The sequence below is a fragment of the Rissa tridactyla genome, chromosome 1 (genome assembly GCF_028500815.1).
Source record: "Rissa tridactyla isolate bRisTri1 chromosome 1, bRisTri1.patW.cur.20221130, whole genome shotgun sequence".
Classification (NCBI taxonomy): domain Eukaryota; kingdom Metazoa; phylum Chordata; class Aves; order Charadriiformes; family Laridae; genus Rissa; species Rissa tridactyla.
The window spans coordinates 6367593-6393723 of record NC_071466.1 but is presented as its reverse complement, the minus strand read 5'-3'; the positions used below and the strand labels follow the sequence as shown (position 1 = coordinate 6393723).

At 46.7% G+C, this 26131-nt stretch overlaps 1 protein-coding gene across 1 annotated transcript in view; it reads right to left on the bottom strand.

The window, feature by feature from the left end:
- Positions 1–5395: 5395 nt before the first annotated feature.
- GDPD4 (glycerophosphodiester phosphodiesterase domain containing 4) overlaps positions 5396–26131 on the bottom strand; it is a 37952-nt gene continuing 17216 nt past the window's right edge. Inside the window, exons 5-16 of the mRNA XM_054219979.1 lie at positions 20852–20911; positions 19160–19258; positions 16572–16665; positions 14836–14981; positions 14371–14453; positions 13329–13479; positions 12559–12783; positions 11589–11746; positions 10171–10318; positions 8983–9065; positions 7400–7482; positions 5396–6449 (exon numbers count right to left, since the gene is read on the bottom strand). Of these exons, the coding sequence (XP_054075954.1) occupies positions 6418–6449; positions 7400–7482; positions 8983–9065; positions 10171–10318; positions 11589–11746; positions 12559–12783; positions 13329–13479; positions 14371–14453; positions 14836–14981; positions 16572–16665; positions 19160–19258; positions 20852–20911 (1362 nt within the window). The 3' untranslated portion in view covers positions 5396–6417. The remainder of the gene's footprint in view (positions 6450–7399; positions 7483–8982; positions 9066–10170; positions 10319–11588; positions 11747–12558; positions 12784–13328; positions 13480–14370; positions 14454–14835; positions 14982–16571; positions 16666–19159; positions 19259–20851; positions 20912–26131) is intronic.

Below are 26131 nucleotides of genomic sequence, written 5' to 3'. Positions count from 1 at the left end.
GACTAAAGAGGGAAGTGTCTGAATTGTAAAATTCTCTGGCCAACGCTGAGAGAGGGAGCTGTGGTGAGTTCTGGGCCCTTGGGTGCATGTCGCTTCTTTCTCAAATATAGTTGCATTATCGCAAATTAGCTTTCCAGTTTCAGTGCTAAGGTGCCCTCTTCACCTTTTCCCGTAATTGCTGCTACCGTAGATTGCACCCACAGTTGAGCTTGAATACGACTAAAAGATAGAGAAACATTATTTTGGGCTGCACCAAGTGCATCCACGATCAACTGGTGGTCCCTTTCATTAATTCTTTCCCACTGAGGCAATATATCACATAAGAGCCACTGGTTAGTTCCCGCTGCTGATAGGGAAGATTGCAGTGGATGTTCTGATTTGTGTAAATTACTAGTTGCTGAGCTTATTTTGTTTGCAAAAACTTTAGCACCCATGCTATTCAATACCCCCAATCTTGTTCCTAGGATACCAGCCACGTCTCTTCTTGAACGTTTTGGAGAGGTGAGGGTTCGTCCATGCAACCACACTAACTATGCAGCATAAGATGTAGTTAAGAATGGTGAGCAAGAGATATTAGTTGCAGAGATATTAACCTGCTTAGATAGTTCCACTCGTTTGAAGGGACCACGATGGGTTAAAGAACATTCGCTGTTGACCTGTATTTTTGATCAGATATGTCCCCATTTCAAAAATTTGTGGGGATAGAGTTTTCTTGTCCTTTATAATTGCTGTGGACATTAAGTGATGTGTGATAGATGTTGTTGTGCAAGGTTCAATCATGTCTATTTAAAATGTAAATGATAGTCCCATGCCAGGGCAAGCCCAAATACAGGCTACCAAAGCAGTTTGTACGAAGGTTAAATTGTGCCAACGTCTTGATTTTCTTTCAGTGGCACAGTGTGTTGTATCCCATTTTGTTGTTGGGTTTGATGTAGTGTTGTACGCAGAAATTTCGTATGCCTTTTCATGGGTGGACCCACTGATGATCTGGCACCCTACTTTAATTTCTTCCCCTGCTGTTCCCTGAAGTAGGGAAACTTTAACATAGGCTTCATCTTTGTACCGGCTCCACTCATTCTCTAAGAATACTTTAGTTCCACGCATGACCACGGTGGAAAGACTTAGGAGTTCCCTTACCACAGAGTGTTCCCATGGTCCCGGTATGCTTTCTATGAGCTGGAGACCATGGCCACTCTAGGGTTCTTTGACCACAGGTTAGGAAGAGTAGCATTGTTAGCGTTTGGGACAGTAACAGGAACACAGCATTTCCGTTTGCCATCCTGCGGGGCGCTTTAAGAGAAAATAGAGACTTGTTTCGGTGGGGAGTGTTTGAACAGGTTGCCCTGTTAAAAAGAAGGAAGAATCCATCGTGCATGAATTCTGTGTTTCCCACCGCTGCTAATGGTAGCTTCCCAGTCAAGCAGGCCACGAGGTTTAGTTAAGGTCACAGGCACAGTACCTGTGGGTGGTAAACCAACCATCACAGGCTGTCCTGGCTGTAATGTTGTTGGATATTCTCTTTTTCCAGTGGATGCAGTGCTGAGCTCAGTTTTTACAAAGAATGCTTAGCTTCCAGGGCTTCCAGTGGGCCCGTATTGATTATTTAATTGATGGAACAATTTGGGAAGTCTCCTATCCCATTGAGTCTCATGTGGTTTGAGATTCCTTTTCAATAAGCTATTAGCTCTTTCTACCATCTCCTTTCATTGAGGGTAGTATGGGGTGTGGAATACCCATTAAATTCTCTCTTGTTTTGCCCAGTATTACACTTCCTTACACGAAAAAATGTGAGCCATTATCACTTTGGACAACATCAGGAGTAGGTAGATTTGAGAACCAAAATGGTCGGCAGAGGAAGGAGGCTTCTTTCAGAGGCCAAGGTGATGAAGCAGAGTCCTTAATTGTTCCGTTTAATTTTCATCAGAGGGGAGCATGGTCACGGTGAGGGGCCTGGAGAGTATGGCTCAGACATACAGAACACAGTCCTGGATGGGGGAGCTGTCTGTTACGTTCGAGGATCTGAGAGCTCTCACGGACACTGCTGGACAGGCATTGGAGCCCGGTGCTTGGGTCGGACCGACCTGGCAGAACCATCCTGCCATCTGAAGTAACGCATACTTCTGTACTGAGATTTTAATAGCTCGGTCTGCATCACCTTTGGCTTTTGGTGGCTGTCACCAATCACCTTCTTATTTTCCATGTGCCTTAGCAGAGTTTCTAGGAGGATCTGCTCCAGGATCTTGCTAGGCACAGAGGTGAGACTGACCGGCCTGTAGTTCCCTGGGTCTTCCTCTTTCCCCTTTTTGAAAATGGGGGTCGTGTTTCCCCTTTTCCAGTCAGTGGGAACTTCACCAGACTGCCACAACTTTTCAAATACCATGGCTAGTGGCTTGGCAACTTCATCCACCAGTTTCCCCAGTACCTGTGGATGGATTTCATCAGGTCACATGGCGTTGTGCACCTTCAGGTTCCTTAGATGGTCTCAAACCTGATCTTCTCTTATAGTGGGCGGTTCTTCATTCTCATAGCCCCTGTTTTTGCCTTCTGTGACTTGACCATGTGGTTCGAGTCCCTGCCAGTGAAGACAGAGGTGAAAAAGTCATCCAGTATCTCAGCCTTCTCCATATCCTGGTTGGCCAGGTCTCCTGTCTCCTTCCTGAGAGGGCCTACGTCTTCCCTAGTCTTGCCTTTACCCCTGACATACTTATAGAAGTTTTTCTTGTTTTCCTTGATGTCCCTGGCCAGATTTAATTCTGTCTGGGCTTTAGTTTGGCTAATCTGGTTCCTTGCTGCTCGAATGCTTTCTCTGTCAGTATATAAGCGAGTGAGCTGCTTTGGGGGCCAAGAGCAGAATCCAGTTTGACCGGCTTTGCAGAGGAGGGTGGGAGGGCGTTGGGGGCTGCGGGGGGGAAAGCAGGGAGTGGGCAGGGTGTGTGGAGCCTCCGCAGAGGTGCGGGATCTGGTCCTGTTGGACCCTGAAGTTCAGGAGGCTGGCACACACTGGGCTGAACTCAATGTCTGAGGTGGTCTGTGGGGGGAAGGTGCTTTTCAGACCCTGCATGCCCACTTCAAGTCCAGCTCTTCTTTGGGCACTGCTTAGAATAGTTGTTAAGTAATTAGTCATACAAACTAATCAATATTTACGCCATGTACAGCACAGGAGCAGGATGCTGGGAAGCTCAGGAAGCGCAGCCAAGGCAATGGCCAAGTGCCATCCTGGGGATGGGCAGACATGGGCACCTTGGAGTGAGGCCAGAGGGGGCCTCGGCTGGTCAGGAGCTGGAGAGCCGGAGGCACGCGCCGAGGGTGTGGGCTCTGCTGGGCCTGGAGAAGAAGGAGCACGGGGCCAGAATGAAGACCCCATAATCCAAGGGGAAACAGCTAGCAACCTGTTGCATCACTTAAATGCACACAAGTCTACGGGGCCACATGGGATCCACCCGAGGGTACCAAGGAAGCTGGCAGAAGTGCTCACTAAGCCACTTTCCATCATTTATTGGCAGTCCTGGCTAACCGGGGAGGTCCCAGTTGGCTGGTGATTAGCAAATGTGACTCCCATCTACAAGGGCTAGAAGGAAGATCTGGGGAATGACAGGCCTGTCAGTCTGACCTCAGTGCCGAAGAAGGTTACAGAGCAGATCGTCTTGAGTGCCATCACGCAGCATATACTGGACAACCAGTTGATGAAGCCCGGTCAACATGGATTTATGAAAGGCAGGTCCTGCTTAACCAACCAGATCTTCTTCTATGACAAGGTGATCTACTTAGTGGATGAGGGAAAGGCTGTGGACGTTGTCTGCGTAGACTTTAGTAAAGCCTTTGGCATGGTTTCCCACAGCATTCTCCTGGAGAAACTGGCTCCACTGGAGCCACTTCGCTGCGTGGAAGGCCACCTGGGTGTCCGAGTGCAAAGAGTAGTGGTGAAAGGAGTGCAATACAGTTGGCGGCCGGTCACAAGCCGTGTTCCGCAGGGCTTGGTGTCGGGGCCAGTTCTGTTGCATGTCTTTATCAACAACCTGGAGGAAGGGATTGAGTGCGTCCTCAGTCAGTTTGCAGAGGACACCAAATTGAGCAGGAGTGTCGATCTGCTGGAGGGTCAGAAGGCTCTACAGAGCAATCTGGACAGGCTGGAGGGATAGGCCAAGGGCAACAGTATGAGGTTCAGCAAGGCTAAGTGCCGGGTCCTGCAGTTGGGTGACAACAACTCCATGCAGTGCTACCGGCTTGAGGAAGAGTAGCTGGAGAGCTGCCTGGCAGAAAAGGACTTGGGGGTGTTGGCCTTCTTCTAGAGATGGACCAAGCACAGATGAACATTGGGGCAAAAATCATCATCTTTTATTGGCCTCAGGATGGAGGTGCTCAGTGGGGGCCGACGAAGGCAGAGGTGACCCAAAGCTGACCACAGGGGTATTGCATCCCATGGGCATCGTGCTCAGTGTAAAAGCTGAGGGACCAACAGGTCAACCTCTTCCTTCAATGGCCGGCAGCCAAGGAGGACTCTGATGCTGGTTTTGCATATATTGTATTTTTCCCTTTTTTTCCTTATTAGTATGGTCATCTTTATTGTTACTGTTAAGATTTCATTAAAGTAGTTTAGTTTCTTTTCAACCCATAAACCTCTGTCTGCCACCTTCTCTCTCCCTTCTCTTCTGGGAGGGGAGAGAGGTTAAAGAGAGCGTGTGTTGTTCATGTAGTGCCCAGCCCAGCCCAGAGCACAGCAGGTTTTTACGCCTCTGTGCCTCTCCCCACCATGGTGCCCAGCATCGCCACGGCAGGGCCGGTGGTGGAGTTTCGTTCCACTGGGGCCGCGGGAGCCGCGCTGGGGTGCGTTGTGGGATCCCCCGGACAGAGCCTCAGGAGGCGGGTGCAGGCTCTGCCCTGCCCCATGGCGCACACCACCACTCAACTCACACACTCTCCACCTCCTGTTTTTGCTCCTCATATACCTCCACAGGAGTGGTACCCACAAAAAATTATGAATCAGCTACAGATGCAGGGCATGGGGATGGGATTTAACACCATCAGCAGCATCCTCTCCCCATGCTTCATAGATCTGGAGCTTCTCTACACCAACCTGTCAGCCCTTTATCCCTTTTTTAAAGGAGGCTGCTGCCTTTTTTTTGCATTTCTAGCCTCCAAAATACTCCAAAATTGCAACTTGAACAGGTTTGAGCGCCTCTCAGCACAGCTAATTCTGAAACCCAATGCTTCCCTGTCGCCATTCACTTGTGATTGTTTTATTTAGCAAAAACACAGAGCTGCATGAAGCTCATGTATAAGAAAATGTCTCTAGCATGATTTAGGTAGACTACTATTTTCTTCCCCTTTCCCAGTTTGCTGAAATAAGAACAAAACAGGATAGGAGAGCTAAAATGTATTTAAAACATCACTTGCAATTTACAAAAAATGTGTTCTTGTTATCCATTCAAGTAGAAATTTATGGCTTAAACCAGGGAGATGTTCACATCTCCCTTGCAGAGCAGGGCATAGACCCCCTTCTCCCTGTACACCAGCAGCCACTGGGAGAAATTAAAACCAGAATAAATCCCAGGGTGCAGAGCAGCTATACAGACCTTTCCAAGGGAAAACCAAACACGACACTTAGTGGGACCAATTCACATTCAGCTCAATCCTTCTGAAGAAAAGTGTTGCGTTACTAGTCATAGGTCCAGTAGCTACATGGCCAAGGCACCAGAAAGTCCTTCAGCACACGTGGGAAGAGATGCCCATACCCACAGCCAAGGGGAAGAGACTGTCCTGTTAGGGCCTATGGTGGGGCAAGAGTGGGGAGAAGGAAAACCTAAGATGCCTCTGCCTGTATTATAAGAAGGTACGGACCCTAGTGACCCAGCCAGCAGCACTTGACCATCATGGTGAGGCTGGTGCACTCTCAGGGATGGAGAAGACCTGCAAGGAGGGTGGGACTGTGTGGAGAAGAGGCTGGTCTGATGGGAGAAATGTGGGCAGCTGAGAATAAGGAGGACTGGAGGATGCTCAGATGTTTGCAGCATGTGTAAAACACAGCTGTGGAAGCAGAGGGCTTACACACGGCAGGAGGGATCACTGTGTCCTGTGGGATGACAGTGGTCTCAGAGGGAAATGGTGGCTCCCATGTGGTTGCTGCATCTCATCACGGTGCACAGCTGCTTCGTGGCTGCAACTCCATCCGTGCTGCCCTACACCCCAGGGATCCCTGCCAGGCACGGGATTGCAAGGAAAACTGTAGGAGAGGAAGCTCGGTGCTCATCTCCGGCAGGGTCATGGAGGCAAATGGCTCCTCCTCACCAGGTGGATCTGAGCCCTCCCAGCTGGCCCCCTCGGCAGGCTGGGGTTTGCCTTGCAGGAAGGGGCAGCAGGGGAGGTTCTGCTCTCCAGTCCTCATTGAGATGGCAGGTCCACATCCCATCCCTGCCTGCGTCAGGCCATGATGGCAGGCATGTCGCTGAGCTCTGGAAAAGAAGACACAGTGAGCTACCGAAATATCTGCAGTTGTTTTGCCAGCCGTCATGAGCAAACAGAACCTGGCTGAAAACGCGTGCAGCCCAGGTTGGGTCATTTTATCTGGATGACAGAGCTCCATGGGGACAGAAATGTGGTGGTTGGGAGGGTCCCCAGCCGATCCCACCCTGCCTTGCAGACCCAAGGTGGGTCTGCAAGAGGTGCTGAGGACCTCTGGGCTCTCTTTTCACAGCATCACAGAGTAATGCATAGAATCATAGAATCATTTAGGTTGGAAAAGACCCTTGGGATCATCGAGTCCAACCATCAACCCCACTCTACAAAGTTCTCCCCTAAACTGTTGGAGGGGATGTCTGGAGGTCTCTGTCCCAACCTCTGCTTGAAGCAGGGCTAATTACATCGGGATGCTCAGGGCTTCGAACATCTCTGAGGGCAGATATTCCCTACCTGGGCCCCTGTTCCAGTATCTGACCACCCTCACGGGGAAGATTTCTTTTTTTCCTCTTTATAGCTAGTCAAAATTTCCAAGGCCGCAGCTTGTGCTGTTGTTACTGCACATCCAAGAAACATCTGTCGTCTCTACACTGTCCCATTAGATGGTTGCAGACAGTGATAAGACACCCCTTGACCTTCTCTTTCACTGTGCAAACCCAGATTTCAAAAGTCTCCTCCAGCTCAGCAGCCCCATTGAGCTCACTCCCATTTGTTACAATCTGCTTGGTGCTGGGGAGTGGGAACTGGACCCAGTGCCTAGATGTGGCCTCACCACTGCTGAACAGAGAGGAGAAATCACTGCCGCCTGAGACTGAGACAACCCAAGATGCAGCCGTCCTTCACCACAGCATGGGCACCCATCACCAACCCATCCATGAGGACCCTGGTGCCTCCACGGAGATGGCCTAAGCAGGATGGGGCTCTTGGCTCTCCTTGCTCTACTTACCTGTCCTGAACTTGTTGTAGGTGCCGCTCTCCAGCACCGGGCCACCATCATGGGCACAGCAGGAGAAACTCCGCTCTCGCCACCTGCATGGGGCAAAGCACCTGGGTCAGGCCACCGCTTGCTGTGCTTCCCCTCGCAGCTCCCTGGTTCCCTGGACACCTTTTTTCTAATTTTTCAGGGCAGGAACTCCCCTGGTATGTTGGGACTTGCTCAGGTCCTTACCAAGAAGGGACTCCAGTGCGTGACTGATGTCTAAGCATCCACACTTCACATGCACAACAGCATTTTGAAGGCAAGCTTGTGACTAAGCCCTGTTTTCTAAGAAAAACTTAAGAGCTCAAAAGCCCCAGAAATGTTTGCAGCTGCTGGTTCCTAAGCAGCCAGGGAAATTTTAAAATTGTGATTTCAGTGCATTCACAAACCTGATAAACAAGACCAGGCAGGGCTCTCGGGCACCGCCGATGGCCCTTCACTTCCAGCAGGGCTGGGAATGCCCTTGCTGCAATGTCAACCCAGAAGAGGTTGTTATTTGACGGGATCAGAAGCATCTGCAGAGCCCTGGGAAATGCACGTACAAACGTGCCTGTACAGCCGCTAGTTCATCACCTGGCCATACTGCAGCTACTTCATTTCTCCATCCTCACAGCACAAAATTAGAGCTGCCACCCTCTCCTATGTCAAAGCAAGTCACGGTTGCAAGCAACCCAGACTGCTCACCCACGAGCTTCCCAAACTTTCCTCTTGCTGTCACCTGCAGCACAGTTGTGCTGCCAGCACCCCTACAGAAAACACCCCTGGGCTGGGTGGTCTGGTCCTTCCACCCATCCACAGCTGGCCAGCTGAAGTGCTGAGCCCAGCATCTCCTGCTTTCCTCAGTCACCACCGGGATAAGAGCACAGGCAAGTTCCTCATCCAACCATGGTAGAGCAGAGCATCCAGCAGCCCAACTCAACCTGCTATAGTGAGCCTGTCCCGTGAATCACAGATTTCCCAATTATTAAACAAAGGCAATGTCTTTGACAGCATGGGAGGAAACAAAATGTGGTGTCTGTGACACACTCAGACATTTTCACATCTGGGAGGACGCATTTCCTCAGGGGCTCTGGCATATGCAGACAGAGAGACACGGGGTGCTCAAATATTTAACAACATTGAGAGCTTTCCTCCTAAGTCAGTCCAATGCAACAGTGTCTACACAGTACTAATAGAAAAATCAGTTCCTTTCTCATCATCTTGAGAAAAGGTGATGAGCCCATCATCTTTTTGGTTGGCTTTTAGCCAACAGCTGAAAGCCCATCAGCTTTGATAACTGGTCTATGTTGCTATTGTAAATCCACCAGGTCTCCACTGAATCCTGAGGGTAGGTGACGCCTGAGCTGCCAAAATGGAAAGGGAAAATGAGAACAAGCAGGAGAAGCAGAGAGCTTTTTGGAGACTTTCAGGGGTTTCTTCTAGTTCCTGAAGGAAAAGGTAATATTCTCAAGAGTAGTTTTAACCCTTCAGATCACCGGAAAGCATCCCTCCTTCCCCCCACCTGGCGCAAAAGATCGGGTTAGGATGGCCATTAGCAATTTGGTAGTTACCAGTGCAGAGCAAAGATGAGTGAGATGAGGAGCACAGAGGTCAGATCTGTCAGGATCCACATGATGTTGTACTGCTGCGGAGTCTGGAAGAGAACAACAGAGGATGTGTCCACCACCAAGGACCCCGAAATATGCAAAAAAACTTGCCCAAGCTCTTTGTTGCTGCTCAAATATGCCCATTTGGCTGCCTGGTTTGCATGTGCAGTAACATCCCTCAGGTGTTTAAAGCATTTGGTGGCATTTCAAAGTGGCCACTCACTAGTGGGTGTTGGTGCCAAATCATCACCCTTCATTAAAACAGGGCTGTTGTGTGTCCAAGATGATTGTACCACATCACAATAAATATAACAGGGAACTCTTGTTTGTACAGGCAGACCCTTTAGTTCCCTCTGTTTCCCTCTAACATTAATGTCAACTGGTGGCATCTCATTTTCCCTGGCAAAACTGTCCTTTAGTGAACACCGCGGAGGGTCTGGGGTGGCTCCTGCTTTAGGTCTAAGAGCATCTGAAGATTCATCCTTAGGCTGGACCTCCACCCACCCTCAGAATGGACTAAAACACTGTAGCTGTCTGGATGGGAGCACCGTAAAATCTACTTCAAGAGTGTGAAACCAGTTATTCAAAGTAGTAAACTTTAGACTCTGGTGGGAACAGTGCCCCAGGTGGTCCTTAACCCCACTGGTTGTCCAAGGTAGACTAGGGAATAGACAAATCATGTGAAAAAAAATCCTCCTAGCAAGGAAGGGTTATTTCTATGGTTGTTTCCCTCGGGCTTGTGGAACGAGACCAAATTTGAGAAGGGCAGTGGGAAGCCCTGAGAAATGAAGAACAACTGACATCAATAAGGTGTTTCAAAAGCTCAGAAGTGTAAATCCTCGTGCATCAATTTGTGCCCGGAAAGGCACTTCCTTTCTCCCCACACAAGTCTGACTTCTTTAACCTCATCTCAAGCCCTAAGTTGCAAATCCTAATAAGCAGTGTACTTCTACCTCAGCCAAGAGAAAAGAGGAGAAGGGTATGGTGATACCTGGAGTGGCTCAGAGATTCCAGGTAAGCCAGGTTTCCACTCAGGCCCTTTTCATGCAAAGGGCCTTTTATCCATGTATGAACTGGCTCATGGTCTCCAAAGATAACCATGAACATCCCAACTCTAGTTCCTACTCCGGGAGGTGGATGATTTTCACTTACCATAAGGAATAGTGGCTGGCTGAGGTTCTTCAGCGTGTGGACGGCATTGGTGGTCACAGAGTGTGCCCCAGAGCACCACGCCAAGGAGAAAAGCCATGGCTCATTTACCACATAGAGGTTGGTGGTGATGTTTACCTTAGCATATGTCCTTTAAAAGACCAAAAAGCAATAGGCTTCATTAAGAAAGGCAAGGAGGTTAGTACTTCCTTTGCGCTGAATCAAGGAGAGACAGCAATTTTCTGCAGGAAATGCTTGCTTTGGGACCTAGGTAAGGAATAGAAAGGAAAGTCAACCAGCCAATAATCGATAGTTCACAACTGGCCAATGCAGAATAGCTGATCTGCTAGAAGCAAATGCAGTTAAAATGTCCAAAAGGTCAAAACTTTGTTTACCCTTCTACCATACAGATCAGTGTGATGATGCGTTTGTAATCTCCCAATAGTGTGTTCAAAACCACCTCGAAGCTAGCTACTCGTTTGTTATTTTTGCTACATCAACTGATCATTTTTCAAGTTCTTATAAACTATTGAAACTTAATATGAAGTAAGCTCATACTCTATATACTGGAAAAGGAATGTATCATCAATATCAGCATTTGCAAATCTACCCAGGATCTACCCAAATGGATCTACCTAGGATTTTACATCCTGAAAGAATTATCATTGAGAAAGCATGAATACTACTGTCATCCAAAGGATTAAACTTTTTCTTTTCTTTTTTTTTTTTAGTTAGATTTCATTGTTTTTGTGCACGGGAAAGAGCAAAAAATTCTATTTATAAAAGGACAGTTGGACAGGTAAGACTGGTTTTTCTTTTTTTTTTTCTTTTTTTTTTTCCTTTTTTTTTTATATGAGAGAATCATTTTGAAAACTTCTGCAATAAATGTGGAGCCTTCCACTGGAGAGATGACATTTTCAGCATGTCACAAGCTACAGAGTACTGGCAGTGACAGAGACAAGAAATGAAGTCTCCAAAACACCAGCTACAGGAGGGTGATGGTCTCACCACAGCACTATGCACTCACACTGATGGTTGTCAAAAGCCATGGGATGTTAAATAATTGTTCGTTGTCCATGGTTCGGTGTTGGTAGAACTGGGGATGGCATGAACAGAAAGACAAGAAATCAGGAGACAGCTGTGTTCTTTATTCAGAAGACCCTTAGATCCTGGTCAAGTAAATATGGACTTGGGGGCAAGGGGGTGATACCTCTCAGCCACACACATGGTCAACAGTAGGAGTGAACTGCAGTCCTGCACCCCCAAAATGCAACAGGAGTGGCCACTTGATCTAAAGGGGCTCTTCTCAAAATGCTATAGATCCTGGAGCTGGTCACTGGAGGGAGACATTGCCACACGTATGAGGCAAACAGACTCCAGATGCAGTCCACTGACTACTTGAGGCTGAAACTGCAACCTACCGGATATCCTCACTGGACATTTCAGTGTAGGCCAGATTGAGTTTGACAATATTATCCATCAATAGGTCTTCAACTGGGGCCTTACTGCCCATTGTCTGCTGAAACCCAGGAGCAACAGACTGAACAAAGGACCTCATGTCGTTCTCCAGCCATAGGACCTGCAGGCAACAAGAGGACCCAGTGAATTCCCAACGGACTTACTAATATGCCTTGCCCTTCACACAAACCCAGTAAAGATAATGTCTTGAGGGGCTTAACCCAGCCTGTCACATGACATGCTTCTTTCAATGATCAAAGAACATCAGGATGCAGGGTTAAAACTTGCAAGTCACTTTGATCAAGAAATAAATATTCACTGTTCCTTGCTTATCAACTTAAAATCAGTGAATATGTTTCACCCAGCCTGACAAAAGATGCGGTGTTTGAAATGAATGAAAAGACAGCTTTGGGTTATGGGAAAGGCAACAGAAAATATTCTGTTCTCTCATTGTCCCAGCATGGGGGAAGAGATCTTCAGCAGACACAGATCACCATAACTCCCCGGACATCAACGGGTACAGAACCTGATCCACATGAGTTTTGCATTCATCCATTGCCAGGGGAAGGAGGAAGGCAAAGAAGGCTCCCGACTCCATGTATTTTAATTTAAGCCAGGAGTTTCTCTGCACTGTATAAAATAAGCACGGGTGGCAGGGAATAGGCTGCCAATTATTACAATGATGAAAGGATGCTGTTTGGGGGGCTAAGGCATTAGCTGGTATATACGCTGACTTATTTCCCTGTGCTGCTGTAGCGTTATACCATTTTGTACCTCCTGAGGTACCAAAGGTAGGAAGATACTCCAAATGATGCCTCTTAAGCGAAACACAAGGGACAGGACTTTACGCAGGTGAAATCATGCAGGGTATGACCCCAAAGTCCCAATTCAGAGAGCAAGAAAAAGGGATATGGAGGAGTGATGCCACCCTACCAGATGGGGTCTAATCCCCGACTCATTGAGGATGACTTCCAGGGTTCTGTTGATCCATGAGTTCCTGTAAGGATGTTTCTCTGGAGGGCGGTAGAGATCAAATATCACAAGTTTATTCTGACTGTCTGCGAGGCGCAAGAAATTACTTAGCTTGTAAATTGACTGATTCATTGCCTGGTTTTGATCTGCCCTTGACAGTGAGCCCATGCATGAAAATGGTTTGTCCTAGAAATAAACAGATATAAAACAGGAAATCAATCAGGCATTCACCTCTGGGAGTCGGCTGCATGCAAAAAGCTCGTATCTCTGAGAGGGAAAAAGTTTGACATCAGCCCTCAGCAGGTGACGATATTTTTTTTTGCTTAGCTCTGCTACCTGAGAAACAGAGGAAATTAACCCAGGCTGTGACGACACTGCTTCTGGGACCCAAATTGCATAGTTCACAGCTAGCTCTGCTGTGCTTCTCTGTCCCACCGGGTTATCTGTGACTATTACACACAGCATCTTGCATAAGTAGCTCTTGTCTTCTTCCCTCAGCCCATGTGTTCTGCTGCTGCCATGATAAGGAGCCACAAGAACACCCAGCAGCCAATTCTTATAGGTCTCCTAAGCCTAACGGACAACTGGACAAAGCAAGGAGACCCCAGCTGAAGAATTTCTTTGAGTTTTGGCTCAACCAGTAGTTCCTCTCCTAACATTCACGCTATTAAGTAGCAGACAGCCTGTGTCTCTTCCACATCCAGTTGATGATAGTCCTTTATGGCGCTCACCTTAAGGAACCACGTTCCAGCATTCAACTCCTGCAGAGTATCCCAGGAAAATAACGCGGCATTTTGAGCAGTGTCATTGGGGTAGACCTCCTTGATGTTAGTTGTCCTCCTCAAGGTGCTGTCATGCATGAGGAAAGGAACCCCATCATAGCTGTTGGAGAGCAAGAGTTCAGGTCACCTGGCGTGCAGGTTTGTTCATGGCATGAGCAGATTCATGCCAGGTCAGAAGAATATGTGGGCCACCGTGAATTCAGCCGTAAGGCCTCCCTCAGCACAGAGGGTGGAATAGGGAGGAAGGCTGAAGCTCAAGACACCAGGTTATTTCCAGCTTAAATATTGCTGGATGACCTTGGAGAAGTCATGCCTATCTGTGCCTCAGTTTCCTCAGGGGCAAACTGGAGATGGTGGCATTTATGCCTGCCAGCACCCCCCCAAAATAGATAATAACTTATGGTTGAAATCTTTTTTTGCTGACACCAAAGTGGTTCTATGGCTTTCAGAGGACTGAAGTCTAAATGGCTAGTGATGGAAAGGCAAAATTCTCTCCTCTACATTAGTAGAACATCTAAGCACTAGTATTTTTCTCATTCAGTGCCTGGAGACTGCGCAGCCTGCACAGCATATTAGCAATTCATGGCAATGAGTCCCTGAAACAAAGGGAATTAAAGATCTAATAATTAGGACAATGCTGTCACAAGCCTGAACACAATTTTGTGTTGGTTTGTAGGCCTCATATGACCCTCTCGTCAGACTAGGGTAGAGACTTGTCTTTATAGTGGAAGTCAGACTAGGGTAGGGACTTGTCTTTATACTCTGCAAAGCATTTAAAATATACTGTAGAAATAATGATTGTTAGATCAATAGCTACAGCTTATCGACTTGCCTGAGAACAGCCATGCCCTCCAGCCTCTATCATTGGACGTCAACGGAGGGACCCTGACCCAGTCATCAGTAAAACCTAGTTGCCTGGAATTGCATGTCTCCAAAGGCAACTCTTAGAAGAAGAACGTATATTCTGTGAGATGCGATGTTTTCTCCTTACCTAATGGTGACATCTGTTTCAAGACCATCCGCACCATGTTCAATTGTCTTCTGAAATGACATCTCAGTGTTTTCTGGTGCCAGCTGAAAAAAAAAAAAAAAGCACATGAGCAGATCACTTTCAACCACGCTCTGGACGACTCTATAAGTACTTTCTGTCTTTTTGTAACACCTCTGGTTTTTATTAAGGGAATTGTTCCCTTACAGTCTAACAGTCTAACGATAGACTGTTGTTAAAGTCTACTCATTGTTTTTTTCCACTTTAGCCACCAAGCCCATCTTGCCCCTCAGGAACAGCGCTATGCTTGTTAGCAACCCATGCAGTGATGCCTTTGGCACGCAGCTCCGGATGGAAATGTCTCCCCTTCCACCCTCCACAGATTTCATGGAAAAAACCCCAAGATGATGATGAAGGCAGCAAGATGCAGGAGGAAGGAATGATGTAAAATAACTTCTCCAGACCTACCATTGGTGCTCCACGGTGTCCAATGAGGGCTGGCTTTGGTCCGAGTGTCCCCGTCTCTCTGATGCAAGGAGAGTACATCCCCAGAGGTATCAAGAAAAGAAAGAGAAGGATAGCCAGGTATGGACCAACAATTATCACCTGAACAACTGAAAGAATTTGAAGGAGGAAGGCTAGAGTTAATTCACGTGGTAATGTACGGGTTTGCCTTGCGGCTTGACTTTTAATACAGCCCTCCAGCTAAGTAGCTGCTGGGCTTTGTCCCATCCCTTTTTCCATCCCTTCTTCCCCTAATTTTCACTTTCTCTCCAAACAATGCAATCCAGGAAAACAAACTAGTCACTAGTCAAAGCCAGGACATGGGCTAAGTCAGTACTGCAGGTTTTGTGCTTTAATTACATCCCACTATGCCTTACAGCAAAACACGGCCTTAATTTCTTTTTCTTTAGAGCTGGTGCGAAGAAATATCTCCCATCTCTAGAAAAACAGTGCTCAACAGAAGGACGCTAATTTTTTCTTACTTAGATAAGAACAAGCAGTGTTTTGAAGTTTCATTCACAGTGAGGAAGAGGACGAGCCTTTCTCCTTCAACTATATTACATCCTCTTAAGGTGAATACTTTCCTAGTTCATTCAGATTGCTGTCAGTGACCTTCTGTGTGTGACCTACAGAATCCTACAGACTCTGACTGCATGGGCATTGCATCTCAGAAACTTGCCAACTCATTACCTATGGTCTTCTCTGGAGTCTGTTGACACATTGCCCAAGAGCCCCAGTGAGCCTTCACCTCAGAGAACAAAACAGTTCTTCTGAGAAATCAGCATCTATGTACCAATACCTCATTCTTAAATGGGTACCATCACCCCTCTGCACCTTGTGCCAGTGGCTCTGAAGGAACTTGGGCTTACACCGAGCCGATGGATTGAGCTGAGTCCATTCGGTATAGGGGACTGCAATGTCTAGGTTCCCAGCATATTCCCCCCCGCCAACCTCCCCAGATGTAGTTCAGTAAGAAAAATCCTGGCCAGAGAAAATATGCTTTCACCAGCCCATTCTGCCTTTGATTTTTATTACAAATCAACATCTGCAGATGAAAGTCATGTAGATAATTCTAGCCACGTGGCGACAGTAGGTCAGAGCAAAACAGCCAGTCCCAGAGCCAGGCTCTGCTGCAGTTGTTCCTGGCATCTGGCCTTGTCCTTACACTACTTGGTCATTCTTCTCAGGGGTGGACAGGAGCTTCCCATGAGATAACACTAGGAACTGTGATCAAAATGCTCTTTCCCCTATCTCAGATGGCTTCTCCTGAGATGCACTAGTCTGAAGTGGATTGACTGGACTGGAGGTCCCTTCTGAGACAGCGAAGCTGAGTGTAGCAAGCAAAGGTCAGCCAAGAGAGCTGCCACCTGCTGCTTTCTCCCACAGAGGACTGAACAAACTTCCATGCATGACTCAGAACATGGGTACTCCTGCTAATCTCCTCTGTCTCAAGGCAGGTCACCACCTTGGTATAGGCTGAAACTCTGCAAGGGAGCATGCAAACCAGTAACACACCTGGACAGCCACAGGACAGTGCACAGAAAAGCCCCAGACCCACTAATTTCCCTGGGATACACAGAAGTTAAAAGTCTCCTCCAGCCGGAGTGCAGGTGTGGGAGGAACGGGCTCCTGCACACCTGTTTTCCCACACTCGTATGCATCTTTTGTCATACAAGGAGCAGAAAGCAGAGCTACTGTACCTTTCTTATCTGCTCTGATGGCATGAAGAGCCACGGGCCAGGACAGGAGGACCATGATGGTTATTGCCCCAATGTGGAGATAGGGAGCTGTGATCTGGCAAGGAGAGAAAAGGATTTTAGTCAAAGGATGAAGTGTAAAGACAGATGGAAACAAACCCCAACACAGCTACAGCCTTCCACCTGGATGGGCTCCTGCTGCAGATACCAGCAGTTCAACCTTCCTCCCACACCTGTGCTGGATCCACCAAACTTCTCTGGAGTTGGAGGAGAGATACATACGCCCGGCCAGCCAGGCTGAGGAGGGCTCCTCACTGCACTACACACCTCCCCTTTCTCCTAAGTCAGCTGAAGGGGACATGGCTGTCCCCATCCATACACGATTGCCGTAACTGCTGTGCCATAATCTGAGAACATTTTCCAGGGACCAACCCCTGTAATCCAATCTAACCCAATCCATTCCTACCCAGGTAATAGTCAACTCCATACCACACTGCAGCTAAATCATAAACTGGTGTCAACAAACCTGAGTAATAAAATCTGTTGTTTATATCCGTATGGAACTAACTATTGTGGTAGAAGAGAAGTAGTTCACCTGGTACATGTGTGATCATGAACTTTACGAGATTCATGTGCACCCTGCAGTACCTAGTTTCACACATTATTGATATATTCCAGAAAAATCATTCATTTTCGCTTATTTCAGAGCATTTAATTCCCTTGCATTAGGGCTAATTGCATTTTTTCTCCTTTTTTTTTTTACTTCTAACTCAATGTGTAGATATTTTTCTTGATTTACTGACAGAAAACAATATATTAATTTAATGCTTATGATGTATTAGATAATACCCACTTCTGGACAGATATAGTAATTGGACTTGATTTCTTTCATACTAAAGATTAAACAAGATCAGAAGCTAAGAATTGCTTCTGTGCTTATCATGAATGCATGAGTAGAGATGGAAACCAAGCAGAAATAGTTTGTCACTTGTAAAGACACTGAATGAATGTTGGTATGACACACTTTTCATAAAACTAGGCAAATCTGTGTCAAGGAAACCAGCTCATCATTCCCTCATGCTGAACAGAGCCCCGTGGCTTCTGTTCCAGCTGGAAGTGAGAGTTATTTAGGTATGTGCTTGGAAAAAAGCTATCCAGATGCAAGCCTTTCCTATTGCTTAGTCCATGCCTGATTGTGTAAGCTGGAAGGGTTGAAGAAAGCATCAGTCACCGAGAGATGTTACTGCATGTGATGCTGTCTGCCCTGGACACTTGATGCCAACATCTTTCAATCAGAAGTGGGATTCAGTTGCGTAAATAGAGGTGCCATCTGAGATGTCCAGGATATTTGAGATAGATAGCTTTGCAGGGCTAATGGACAGGACACAGGATCTACAAGAGACTCATGTCCATGTGAAATGTCTCAAAGGGCATAAACACCCAAAACAGCATCTGTGGGGAACCCAAGGAGACACATCTTGTGTCTCCTGCTCCTCATCCACCTCCCCTGAGGTCTGTAAGGGGCAGGAGAAGCTGATGGTTTCTCATTACCCTTGCCAGTGCTTAGCCCAATGGTTACCAAATTCTGTAGAGCAGGAACATGCAATTAACCACACCCTACAAACACCACAACTGTGATTCCTCTTCCAGTCCATATGCATTGCTTTCCCAACATTCGCAAGCAGTAAGCCACGTGGGCGAGATTTGATAGGCCAAAATAAGATCTGCAAGGCAGCTGTGTAGTCAAAGGCTACCTAATTTTTTTATCAAGCATTGGAACAAGCTGCCCAGGGAAATGGTTGAGTCACCATCCCTGGAGGTATTTAAAAGATGGGTAGACGTAGTGCTTAGAGATATGGTTTAGTGATGGGTTTTGTCAGAGTTAGGTTGATGGTTGGACTAGATGATCTGAAATGTCCCTTCCAACCTAGGCGACTCTATGATTCTCCGATTCTACTTCTTCCTTCCCAGTATATGTGGGGACCTAGATGCTCAGACACTGAACATCACTGGGCAGCTCTTGCCTCCATCTTCAGATCTGGTGAGAGCTGAGGAGGCCAGCAGACCATGCACTCTGACCTTCTGCAGCCCACAGGTTGTCCCACCTGACTGACACCAGCTTTCCCCACGTTCTCCCCAGAAGCTCAGTGCTCTCCTGCCCTCAGGAGATGAAGCTCTTCTGAGTCACACAAGAATGAAATTGTGCTAATGCTAAAGCTGCTGAACTGGCAGGAGCCGACTCGGGAGAAAGTTCTCGCTCCAGCACCCTGCCAGCCAAAGGGCTATGATTTACCTGCCCTGGGCACCTGGAAATTAACAGTACACCTACAGCATTTTTGCCGAAAAAAAGATGTGATTTCCAAAATTGAGACATGTAACATCAAACAGATAGCTTGAAATTCAGCCTCAGGTTTTGGCTTCCTTTCTCCCAACAGAAATTAAATCATAATAGAAGTTTATTCAAAACCACATACCCTGCCAGGAAAACCCATGTGAAAAACACCCATCATATGGAATATTTTCTACGAATTACCACAAATTACTTCTATAAGCAAGTTGTTCTTTTAAACATATCTCCCATCCCCTTTTACCTGGAATGACAGGCGGACAGTTTTCCATTGATCTCCCCAGAGTATCGATAATATGAAGAGAGCTGTGATAGAGAAGCCCAGGACAAGAAAAGTCCCAATCTGGCAGGACAAAGAAGACATAAATCAGCTTCAACAATCCTGCACAGGGTGTGCCATCCACTTGTCTCACAGGCTTATTTAATTAAACAGCTTGAACTTGATCAGTTTGGGATGCATGAACTTGACTATGTCAGTTCAGAGACAGAGAGAGATAATGGGACTAAAACCAGACCAACAGGGCTATCGATTGGCTTTTCTGTATGGCAAGCCTGATCTTGTCGGGGACCCAACTAAGTCAGCCCTCAGGGCTCCTTCTCTAATCACTGGAGAACAAGAGGAATTTCCAGAGGTGATCCATTCCCTCTTGCTTTATGATGGAAGATGCCTTTCTCTCTCTCTGTTGATTGTAGACGGAGCCTAGAGGATCAGCTTACATTAAATCGCGAACCTGCAGATGGCTAAATTCAGAACTGATGAATTCCACCCAAAAGAGACAGCAACACAGCTTCCTTATGCTAGGAGCTGCTTTGCAACAGGCTTCAGCAACTGCAAACTCTCCCATAATTAGGAGATGAGAGTTCACTTTTTAACCAAAAAAGTGAGGAGGCAGCTCAGTCTGTTCTTCGGCCTCTTGCTCAGTCTGGTACCACCACAGCGGTGATGGCAAGCTCTTCTCGGACATCATCTGTCTGCTGAGAACTAAGTGCCAAGTAAAAAGGGGACGAAGGGCCTAAGCATTCTTCAGGGGGATCCTACAGATCAACACCTCAATAATCCATCCCTAACCTCTTCCACCCAAGGATGCAGTCTCATGCAGTCCCAATTTTTTTAATTGTTCTACATCTTTCTGGTTCTTCTGGAAGCCAATTTTCCATAGTAATGATGACTGTGTTTCCATTGCTTAAATGACGAAACACAGGATAAAGTATGTGCACATTCAACGATTCCACTGCAAGATTTGCAATCACTTTACATTCTCCCCTAAACTGTATGGATAGAAACTATTTTTGAAACGCCTCATGTAACCTCAAGAATTTCTTAAGGAAGGTGATTCTGATGCATCATTTTGCAGCAAGAAGTCTCTGAGGATTTCTTTCTGCACCTTCAAAACTCCAGGTGGCATTTCCCAAGCCATCCAAAGACCAAAAGGCATAAGGCACCGGGATGCCTTGGAAAAGCCAGATTTCTCTTCTGCAGAGATAGCGGACACTTTTTTTACTGCTGCTGGAGCCTGCTACAGAAAATTACACCGTGTTTTTCATGGAAACTTTGCTTTTGTCTTCATGTTACCACATGTAGACGTGTCAAATATAGACACCTTCACCTGAATGAGTCACTGCAGGCTCCTTTTAGAGTCACTGGGGAAAAAAGGTACTTTAGGTGTGATTCATCTCATCTTAATTTAGATGTCTATGACCAGCTGGAAGAATTTGCATCCTCACAGGATTCTTTTCCCTCCACTGACTGCAAAGGGAGTTTAGGTGATCAGCTCAGGTGGAGACATCATCCTCATGGTGTCTAAAGTCTCCTAAGATTAGGCTCTTCCCTCTCTTCCTTCTCTCCCAGAACACAATTTTTCATGCAGAGAAACACCACAGATTCAATTGTTTTAAAGCATGGATTGGAGTTACCAGAGAGCCCTGAATCTCCCACCTTGTGACTCCAGTGTAGGTACAGCTGCTGACCTTCTGCAAGCAAACACATCGCTAGGACCTGGGAAATCAAGGAGAGATTGTTTGCATCCTGGTAGAAGATGGCGAGGTGTGGTCAGTGAGGTACTTCTGGAATTACCTTTGCACTTTACACTAGGTCTTCCTGCACAACATCAAGGCTGTTAGCAGGACAGCTGCATGGAGAGAAGTGTTTATTGCTACAGTGAAAACGCTTCTGAAATGGCCAAGCACATATTAAGGCTGCCCTGCAGGATCAAAACCCTTTCATGGGTAACAAATAATGAGGCATTTTGGGGTACACACTTTTAATGACTTTTCTTTGTTAATACAAATTCTGAAAGATAAATGATGGCCAGGGTCAAGTGCTATGGTATGAACCAATACAGTACTCATCTTGCCTATTTTCTGTGCATTTTGTGTGATTAGAGGCATACCAACCGTGGGAGAGAGGTTGGAGGCTACAAAAATGCCTCCAAAGTGCCATAAAAATACAGAGCAGACAGTAAAGGAGACAATGCTTCCTTAGCAATCACAGGAAATGCAAGAGACGAGCACGTCTCAGAACAGCAAAAACTGTCTTGGAGATTTAAAAACTCTACTTTTCAGTGGCTGGCACTTTGCTTCCCCTCGACGGCAAGTAGGAAACCTTGGGGAGGGCACAAAGCAAACCCCAGCCAGGGCAGGGGACAAACCAAGAAGCTGTGAACACCAAGAAGACAAGGATAAGGAAAGCCAGTCTATAGCTCCGATGAAGAGTTTCTTCAAGTTGTCCTTGACCGAAGCAACTGATGCACCTGGTGATGAATTTCACCAGAAGTACCTTGCTGCGTGAAAATGCACAGGTCTACGCTCAGGAATCTGAGTGCCTACAAGCTTCCTACCACTGTAAGGGACAACTTGGGGACCAGTATCACCAAATATCAGGGTGTAAAGTAGCTGTTCGTAGACATCGATGCTCCACTGAGAAGGATCATTTATGATGCAGGTCTCTCCAGACTGTAGCACAGTGGGATTGTGTGAAAGCAGGACATACAGATGTAGGGGAAGGGGCTCTGCCTCCCAAAACACAACTACAAAGGAATGTAAGCTGTGTCCCATCCAGCTACAAACACACCTTTCCAGGATCACGCTGATCTGAAGCAGGATATAAGCTCAGCAGAGAATACGGATCAGCTTTTAAGTGCTTCTTGACACACTATCCTCCTTTAATGGAATCCTACACCCAGCACATGATGAATAACCATGGGAGCGGTTCAGAGATAATTGAATTCCTGCGGAAGATCTTAAGCCAGCCCCATTTAAATAAGGAATTTCACAAAAAAGAAGAAAAAAGACACTTTGCCCCCTTTCTGCAAGAAATGTTACAAAGACCCATTCCTTGCCTAAGGTACAGCCAAACACTTATTTCACAGGCCATGCTCAACCTGACCCTCCCCTGCTACCGCAGTACAACTTTTGTATGGATGATACATCACACCAGGGAATGCCATCGGAGGGTGAGCTCATTTTTATGGATGGAAACAACATCTCCTTATCAGCTTACAAGAAGAATAATCGACAGGTTTCATCCTCAGAGGGTGAAGAAGGAGCTATTGTAGTTGTACCACCGGTCACCGCAGAGGGGTACATCTTGCTGGACCCATGAGGTGACATGATGTGGACAAGGTCTATCCTCTGTCTGCTCTGGCACAGCCAGCTTGAGTTTTCTTTGCTTTCCATGAAGCTCTGAAGCTTAACATCTCATGCCACAATAACCTAGCTTCATCCTGCTCCTCAAAAGATACTTCAGGACCTGTCCAATATGCCCTTCCATGGAGAGCAGCTGCCTTTAGCAATGTCCCACAAGCTTGCACTTAGAGCAGGACTTCCTCAGGCAAAGGGACAACCAGCTCCACCTTCCACACTTATCCTGGGATTGTCTAGTACAAGTACACAGACATGTGGGTTTAGGCTAGAGCTAAGGTCCCTCTCGCCAGCCCCATCATCTCCCTGAATCTTACAGTTTCCAACACTTGCATTCTTCTCTTTAGTATGAGGTGTGGAAGTGTCTCCCTCCCACCATTTACCTGCAAAGTGGTAATTAAGGGATGCTTCCGTGTAGCAAGAGAGATGGATTTGCTGCAAGGGGAATTGCACCTCTGTCTCCCTCTTTTTGTGTGGACCAAAAAAAAGCACTGACGATAAGGTTATGCTGCGAAAAGGATGGACAACAGACCCTTAACCCCACTCTGCTTCAGCATGGGAATGACCTTGTGCTGATTTCAATACTGCTGGTGAGGTTTGGGCAGGCTCTGAACAAACCACCACAAGGACACTGAGGCAGACACTTAGACGCTCGGCTCACCTAAAACATCTGCTCACTTGGATGTTCACAACAGCAGAATTCGGCTCTCTACATTCACTTTCTGGCAAAAATGCAGAACTCAGAACGTCTCTGCTACCATAGTCTCTTAGGGATGGGGGTTTGAGATCCCTTTTTGAACTTCGGTGCCAATGTACTATTGTGAGTTCTTTCTTAGCCTACAAATGCAGAGGCCACAAAACATCTGAACTTCTTTATATCGTGCAGTCACAAGTCGCCTCCTCAAAATCCTTGGAACAAACACGGTTGAACCGCAGAGAGAAAAATATTATGTTGGTGTTTAAAGACTGAACAAGAAAATTTTTTTCTTCTCCACTGAACATGTGCAATTAGACCCCCAGCTTAACCTTTTATCTCTAATGGGGATGAGAAAATTGTCTTGCAGAGTGATAACAATTGAATTAATTGAAACTGATTGTCTGAAAAAATTACAATGATGCATGTGGACGGAGAGCGTCTTTGCGCAGACAGCAAGTGCTTTGTTGAGCAGCCTTTTTTTCAGCCGCCGGTGGCTGGTGGGCAGAAGAGTGTTTGCTTCAGTGGTTCACAATAATGTCAGGGAAGCAGGCATGCAGGCTCCAGTTGGGTGCCATCATTAAGGAATAGGGCATGGCGCTCACAGACAAAACTAGACCAGCCACTGGTTGCTGTAAAATCTCTCTGCTCCAACAAGGGCATCAGCGTGCTCAGTTTTCTGATATGACGGGCTGCCGATGCAAAACATCACAAGGAAGCATTGCCTGGGTGAAGGTCTCCAGTCCTTCCTGCGACATGTGGGAGGATAGTCTCTATCCAACACTGTTCAACCAGAACACAGAATGTAATTCATTATGGGGGCAACCCATTTGGCCATCGATTGTCCAAAATGTATTAGAGTGATCCAGCTATCGTATAGTACCCACAATAATAGATTTTTTTAGATGTGGAAGAGCTGAGTTGCACTTATTAACCTGTGAAACTCCTAGTGTTTTGCTGGGTGGTTCATCAAAGGCTACAGTGAAAGGTCAGACACTGTGAAGCTCTGCAAACAGCGATGGCAGATTCCTGGCTGAGAATGAGCTTCCCTGCTGGGATGAGCACGACCAAGCCACAGTTGTCATCACAAAACCCCGCGTGCAGGCGTGTGACCTCTGTGAGGCCTTGCGTGCTTTGAGATAGTAGGAGCATGAATGGTGGTGTTGATTACTTCCCTTGCTCCTCTTTCCTTCGAGACCTAATCCTGTTTAGGCAAAGGTCTGACATTGTGGGACCCCACTGCTCAGCAGAGCTGCATGCAGCAACCTTGCCAAATGAGACACGATGATGTGGTGGTGCAATGAAGCAAGGCAAGTGCCCTTCAAAATACCCAATAGCTTTGGGTGGGTCACTTAACAGCTTCATGAAAGCAAGGAGCAAATGGACCTTCACTGCAGGGGCTGTCCCCAGAGCAGAGGCACCTCTGAAGTGTTTCTCTTGTAGGACTTGTCTGACAGTGTCCAAACTCCTTGTATTCTTTCAGGTTTACCTGTGTTCCAGCCTCTTGAGGAAGGCAAGTGCTGTTAGCTTCATCAGATAGAACTGAGACACTGAGAGGAGGAGGACATATCTTCACAATGAAGAGTGGGACGAAGACTGAACTGAACCATGCAGGATACCGATTTCATTTTGTATATTCCATCTACCTTTCTGACTTCCCTTTGCCCACCACTTGCAGCCACCACATCCATGCTGCCAAAGACATGAAACTCCTCTAAGAAAGTCCACTGCTTGGACACTGGCTGATGTTTGGATCCAGACAGAGCACGACCAAGCTGACACATTGGCCCCAGGGGTCTTCCGGCTCCTCAAGCCCAGAAAATCATATAAAGTCCATTTCTAGCATGTCCATGATGGATTAATCTGATTCTGAGGTGACCTCAGATCCACAGCCTGATGAGGTATGAACTCAGAGGTATCCATGTCACACGGGCATCTGTGGCAAATCTCTGACTTGACCAAAGTAGCACTGTAACCACCAAACCACCCACACTGTCCCACAGCCACTGGGAAAGCCAGGTAGGCTTTGCTGAATAATAGACGCTGAGCCCTACAGCCACCAGGGTGTCACAAAATATCCTTGTAATTAAATATTGTTATTTGTCCTACTCAGAGTCCACAGCATTTATGATGCTATTGATCACTGTGGGCATGGCCAAGCAGCTGTCCTATTTATCACTTTGACATTTTATTGCTAGCACTAAAATAAAATCACTATTTATTTGTACTTCTGCAGGGACAAAGGACCCCAGAAACCTATTGTGCTAGGCACTGCATGAACAAAGCAATAAGAGATTTCCTGCCATGAGCGATTTACAGGCTGACTACATGATGACACATCAGGGAATGGGTAAGAACAGCAGGAACTGATAAAAGCTGGTTGTCTTGGTCACAGAGCTGAGTCAAAGCCATAACCTCACGCCCAGCACCTGGCATTTCAAAATGAAAGTTGGAGCAGGCATGAGACTGCACGTGGACTCCAGTCCCTGGAGCTAAAGCGATTTCTTAGTGTATAGCTCTGGATGTAGAGGGTGGAACCATAGACATGGATATGTCTTTATTTGGAGGGTCCCTATGAGAGAAAGGACAGGGAAAAAGGATAACTAGGTAGAAATTTTAGGAAATGCTTGCTTTTTGGTATGTTTCCAGTAACCAAAGCAGACAGCAGATCAGAAATTTAGAGAAAAATCCACAGGATTTGGAAAAGTGAAGTTTTCAGGAACATTTTTTTGGGGCGTAAACTTCAGGAGCATTTTGTGACCACATCTGCAATCTCTACCTGGAGAGGAACCCTCCAGCAAAACAGAGAGAGTCAAGGCAGCTTCAGTGATGATGTTGCAGAAAAAATGAGCATTTTTCCTCAGGATTAGAGGAATAACTCAT